Consider the following 6,374-nt stretch of genomic DNA (forward strand, 5'->3'; position numbering starts at 1 on the left):
CACACGAGAATAGTGTGTGGCCTCTCCTATGTCAATGTTTGGCTCATGTCTTTGTTTTGGAGTATACGATTAAACCAAAACTTGGCCCATATGTTTCAACTGTGCCGGATCTAATGACAGTGGTCCCACAATGATTTGAGACACCAAAAATATAGTTCCAGTTGTGGGATCCGTTTCAGGGTGCTAGAGGCCATTTTTCCAAAAACTGTTCCTTTATGTTCACTGCCTTAGACATGACGGAATGTGACGAAACTTGGCAGGTGGTCTTTTGAAGTGCTGATGACGATCTTGACCAATTCTAGTGCCATTCTGAGACCATCATGAATTTTCACTGTTTTGTGGGCTTTATTGACTTGCATCCTACCAGGGACTAAGGTGCTGAAAAATACGTTCAAACATATCTCTGCACTCGTAGCTATCCTAGGGAAGCGAGCAACTCAAGCATCCTTCCCTACTCTCTTTCTATGTCAGGACTCACCATCCTACTCCTAGGTTCTCACCTGGGTCGGTGCGAGAGGGAATTTAAAGGTCCCTACCTCCCCGCTTTCTTGCCCTGACAGACCCTCCACCAAGGCCCCTTGCACGGGCAACACTTCCGCTGCCGCGCACACTACTACTGGTAAGTCTCCTACTAGTCATACTGTTGCGGTACATCGTAAAGCTGCCTCGTCTATCCCTGTGAAAGGTAAACAAACTGTCGTCGCTCCTGAGGTTCGCCATAAGGCAAGCCCCCATGCTCCTTCACTACTCCGAGCCCCCACAACTGGAGGGTCGGTACACAGAGGCGAAGCCCCTGAGGTCCTCACCTCTTGCACACACTCAAAGGATCGTGGTCTATCCACTCGAGCCACACCTCAGGGGACCTCTTGTTGCCTTGAGCTCGCATCCAGGCTAAGCCTTCTAGGGTCAAACTCTGCATGCGCCATGCATTTGCTATCCACACTCGGGGCAGCTCTAGTTCTATGCCACCTCTAGTATAGAAGGGTCGACCGCTCCATCTTCCCTCCCGACACACATAGCTTCACCTTGTAAGAGACAAGCTTCTGCCTTGTCCCTCACAAACACAAGCTCGTAGGTATCGGCCTCCACAGGTCGAACCCATTGACTGGGCCCGGGTTGACCCCCAAGTCACTTGGACGGATAACCCTAAGGTGCACATGCATCATCTTAGCAGGTCCCTTTTGAAGCCAAACTCAGGTAGAGTCACGAGTCGACCCCTCTTTCCTCTGCCGCTCTCCCGACGCTAGGAAAGCACCTCGAGCCCTAGTACTCAAAGGTCTTTCCTAAGAGTACCATCTTGAGCCAGCCCCGGATCATCCCAACACCTTGGCCTCACAAAGGAACTCGGGGCAACGGCTTGATGTTGGACAGAGGCTTCCAGCCTAAAACCCAAGCTGCGCTCCATCCTTGGGCCCCACTCCCTACTCCAGCTCATAGCCATGGTCCTCGCCTATTCAAAGAAAATGAGCAGTCCAGGTCTCAGGATCGGTTCTTGCCATAGAAGCCTCCAAGGTAGTCAAAGTCGCCACCCCTGACAACCTGCTGCCTTATAATCCCTTCTTCCCTCTTCAAACTTGGGAGCCTGAGCAAGTCCAGGAGTACTATTCGGTGATCACCACTCAGAAGCCCGAACCTCTGGTGCGCTTATCAACGGATACAAGGCCATGACATCAGCGAGTGCACCGGCTTCCATAAGATCTTGACTGAAAAGATGCAACAGTGTCAGGAAGTTCAGGGTGACCCGGCAAGACACCCTCGGGTCCCCCTCCCGTCTGCACAAGAAGACCTCCCAACGCAAGCCCAGGGAAGCACCTAGCAAGACCCTCTTCAGGCCCTCTTCGAAGGGATGCTCCACCAAGGCCTTGTCACTCCTAAGTTCGCCAGGCAACCGAGATGACTTGCCCAGGGCAAGAAAAAACTCTGGTGCTCCTATCACCAAGGGTGGGGCCATGAACTTAATGACTGCTCTGGGTTTGAGGCCATAGCCGTGGAGAAAATCTATCAAGGTCGCATCGACTGGGCGAATCTTCAAGAGCATGTCCAAGCCCTCGCTCCCGTCCAAGGTGAAGCCACACCGCAGGCCCCTCATAAGTATGCACTGGACTCCTCAGGGCCTTCAACCTCTCAGCCCTGAGAAATCTACCATGGGCGAAGCATGCTCCAATCCCTGAGACGCGAGGAAGTCCGCCAGGCTACCACCTCTCGCCAACCTAATGCGGCAGTCCAAACACCTCCTCGAGGATCCCAAAGGAGACAACAAACACCTAGATAGGCCTGTCGAAGGGATCATCTTCCTCAGCCGCCAGTCAAGGAAAAATTCCTCATACCCCTTCCTCTGCTGCCGACCTTGCAGGACTTCATCCCAGGCACAGCTCTCCTCATCTTATCGTCTAATCAAGCAGACGGCCCTGAGTCATCAATATCTCAGGAGCCGGCTAAAATGGGTGACGACGTTAAAAGCACCCCCACAACGGTCAAAGCCGGGGCAAGACCTTAAATACCCCCTGCAAACATCTAATTCTGGTGATGACATAAAAAGCTGCCGGGAATGTTCTAACCCTTCTTCTTCTTCTCTCTCCTCTATTTCTTCTACATGTACCACTCGGTGATGCCCATACTTTGACTCTCTAAACAGGGAGTTCGAAGACACCAGCCTCACCATGCCACAGCAAGAACACCTCAGAGAAATGCTTGCCCAAGTAGCAGGATTCTCGACAGTCGCTGACTCCCTGGCAACCCGAGTTAAAGCCAAGCCATCTCCGGGCTCCTCCCTCCAAGAAGCCTGCCACATGATCCAAACGCACAAGGCGTCACCCAGTTCGAGGCAAGCGTCGAGTGAGCCCCATCACAATGCTATGGATCCCTCGCTTGAAGCTGACCCTTCTATCACCTAGACTAATCAAAGATCAGCCCTCCCCCACATTGTGCCCCTCCTAGAGGTTGAGATGTCAGGGTCATGACTGGCTACACTCGATCGAAGAAAACCCTTGTGCGTCCCCAAAAGAGGAACTTCAGTAGGCTCTCGAAGAGTGGGAAGAGGGCGGTCAGGCCACGGCTGACGAACTGGAAGAGATCAACCTGGGCGATGAGGCCGACCCAAGGCCAACCTTCATCTCAATAAATATGTCCCCGGAAGAGAAAGAAAGCTATATTTCCCTCCTTCTAGCAAATCGGGACGTCTTCACCCAACATTATCATGAGATGGCTGGTCTAGACCCCCAAATTGAAGTCCATCACCTCGGTATTGATCCTACCATGAAACCCATGAAGTAGAAGTCAAGAAGGTTTAGGCCCAACCTAGAGATGCATATCGATGCCGAGGTGAACAAGCTCAGGCAACCTGGATTCATACGTGAAGTCAAATACCCAAGATGGCTGGCGAATGTTGTCCCAGTCAAGAAGAAGAATAGCCAAATCAAAGTCTGCATCAACTTTCATGACTTGAACACTGCTTGTCCCAATGGCGATTTTCCCCTACCCTTCACCTAGATGCTAGTTGACTCCACGGCCCATTGCCAAATCTTCTCCTTTATGGATGATTATTCTGGTTACAACCAAATCAAGATGGCGTCAAAGGATGAGGAGGCCACTACGTTCTTGACTCTAATAGGTGTCTTTGCTACACTGTGATGACTTTTGGGCTAAAGAATGTTGGTACCACATACCAGCGAGCCATGACAACCATCTTAAGGGACATGATTCACAAGGAGGTCGAGTGTTATGTGGATGACTTGGTGGTAAAGTCTGAAACAAAAGCCACTCATGTGCAAGACCTTAAAAAGGTGTTTGAGCGGTTGCGGCGTCACCAACTCAAGATGAACCCCTTGAAATGCGCCTTCGAAGTACGCTCAGGAAAATTCTTAGGGTTTATCATGAGATACCTTGCGCTGGAGATTGAGCCAATCAAAATCAAGGTAATTCAGGACATGTCGCCGCCTACAACCCTCCTTGAACTGCGGTCTCTCCAAGGACAGTCAGCCTACATTCAAAGGTTCATTTTGAACCTCTCAGGGCGATGCAGACCTTTTCACCCCTCCTAAAAAAGGATACTCCCTTCATATGGGACAAAGCGTGCCAAGCTGCGCTTGAGGACATGAAGCAGTACCTGTTGAATCCACTAGTACTCTCCACGCCAGTTTTAGGAAGGCCCCTCATTCTATATGTGACCGCCCTTGACAAGTCACTCGGGGCGCTCATGGCACAGAACAACGATGGAGGGAAAGAGATGGCACTCTACTATCTCAGCCGCAGAAGGCAAGGGGTCGAGAAGAACTACCCTCCCATTGAAAAGATGTGCCTAGCCTTGATCTTTGCACTGCAGAAGCTCCGCCACTACTTACTCGACCACGAGGTCAAGTTAATCTCCAAGGCAGGCCCGGTCAAGTTCCTTATGACTCGGCCATGGTCGTCAGGACGTTTAGCCAAGTGGGCATTATTGCTAATGGAGTTCCACATCACGTATGTATCACAAAATGAAGTTAAAGGTCAAGCCCTAACTGACTTCCTTGCGTCTCACCCACTCCCCTGAGAAACTCCCCTGTCAAGCGATCTATTGGATGAGGAAGTTTTCTGTACGATGCTAACTTTACCGTGGGAGATGTACTTTGACGGAGCATTCCAGTCTAACAGAGGGGGTGCCAGAGTTGTCTTCTTGACTCCCGATGGAGGAATGATTCCTCGATCCTTCTCACTTGAGAAGGCATTTTCTCATAATGGAGCTGAGTATCAAGCCCTCATAATCAGACTGTGAGATCACTCAGAAGCTTGACCTAGAACATCTAAACATCTTCGGCGACTCTAACCTGGTCATCCGGCAGCTAAAGGGGATCTATGATGAAAGGAAGGATACTCTCAAGCCTTACCATGATACGGTCAAACTTACATGACCCAGTTCGATGACTTCTCCTTAAGTCATATCCCTAGAAGGCTAAACTCGCAGGCTGATGTGCTTTCAAAGCTCGGTGCCACCATCCAATTGTCTTCATCGGGGCCCACTCCAGTCTGGGTAACCGAATGGAGACATGTTGACTTAAGAATCGAAGTTGACAATGAGAGGGATGTCTTCCTCGAGTGCTCGCCTTACCCATTCGAGGCATTCCTCGTGGCCAGGGATGTCCTCAAGGCAGAACAGGAGGTTTCCCAAGGAAAAGAAGCCAAGGCAAGGGAGCAGGAGCCCGAATTCTTCAACCCGATGTGTGCAGAGGTTGAAAAAATATTAGACTGGAGGGAGCCCATTATTAACTTCGTAAAGCATGGAAGGCTACCTCAAGATCAAGGAGAGCGCAACGGCATACGGCGGCTGTCCACCAAGTACACCCTTCTTGATGGGGACGTCCTCTTTCGTCGGTCATTCGACAGAATCCTCCTCAGGTGTGTCGACGCACAAGAGGCAAGTAAAGAACTCGAAAAACTGCACTCCGGCATCTGCGGGCTGCATCAGTCCGACCCCAAGCTCTACGAGAGCATACGCAGATGCGACTATTACTGGCCTTCCATGGTAATTGACGCTCAAAACTATGCTAAAAGATGCTAGGTGTGTCAGATCCACTCATGCCTCATTCATCAGCCCCCAGAGCCTCTCCATCTTATGGTGACATCATGGCCCTTTTCTCAGTGGGGTATGGACATCATAGGACCCATTAACCCTCCTTCTACCTTGGGTCATGCCTTCATCTTGGCAGCGACAAACTAGTTTTCCAAATGGGCTGAGGCAACCCTCTTATACAGGTTCCGAGGACTGCCGTGGCTAATTTCGTGCGGCACCACATCATATATAGGGTCGGGGTCCTGGACTGAATAATTTTTGACAATGGCCCCCAATTCAGGAGTCAGCACGTTGACCACCTAGTCAACCAGTTCGGTTTTGAGTGGAAGTACTCGACTATGTACTACCCTCGAGCCAACGGTTTAGTGAGGTATTCAATAAGACTTTGTGCAGGGTGCTCCGGAAGTTGGTGTCAAAGTCAAAGAAGAACTGGCACGAGAAGCTGCTTGAGGCTCTGTGGGCCTATCTCACTACCACTCGTAATGCTACAAACTCCACCCCTTATTCCCTGGTATACGGGGGTGAGGTGGTCCTACCCCTCGAAATTCAAATACCCTCACGTTGTGTTGCCATTCTCTCGTGGGGACCTAGTCTTAGCAGTCGAGAGACCAATCGTCAAGCCAACTCAAAGAAAATTCATTTCTTTCATTGAATTAGAAAAAGTTGCAAGTTACAACTGAAGGCCCATTATCAGGGAAGTTACAAAGCTCTTGCATCTGAGGATAAGAGGACAGTTATAGGCCACGAGAAACACCCTCTTCAAGAAGCAAACCCACCAAAGAAATGCATGTCTGATGAAGAAGTGGCAAAACCATTTGGAGAAGTTAAC

General features: G+C 50.4%; 1 protein-coding gene across 1 annotated transcript; it reads left to right on the forward strand.

The window, feature by feature from the left end:
• Window positions 1–4,882: 4,882 nt before the first annotated feature.
• Window positions 4,883–5,995, forward strand: LOC148780095 (uncharacterized). Its single transcript, XM_088850546.1, has 2 exons — window positions 4,883–5,497; window positions 5,939–5,995. Exons 1-2 carry the CDS (start codon window positions 4,883–4,885, stop codon window positions 5,993–5,995), a joined length of 672 nt encoding a protein of 223 aa, XP_088706672.1.
• The last annotated feature ends 379 nt before the right edge of the window (window positions 5,996–6,374 follow it).

Source organism: Amborella trichopoda, chromosome 10, assembly GCF_054954075.1.
Source record: "Amborella trichopoda isolate Santa Cruz 75 chromosome 10, AtrichopodaSantaCruz75HAP2 v2.0, whole genome shotgun sequence".
Classification (NCBI taxonomy): Eukaryota; Viridiplantae; Streptophyta; class Magnoliopsida; order Amborellales; family Amborellaceae; genus Amborella; species Amborella trichopoda.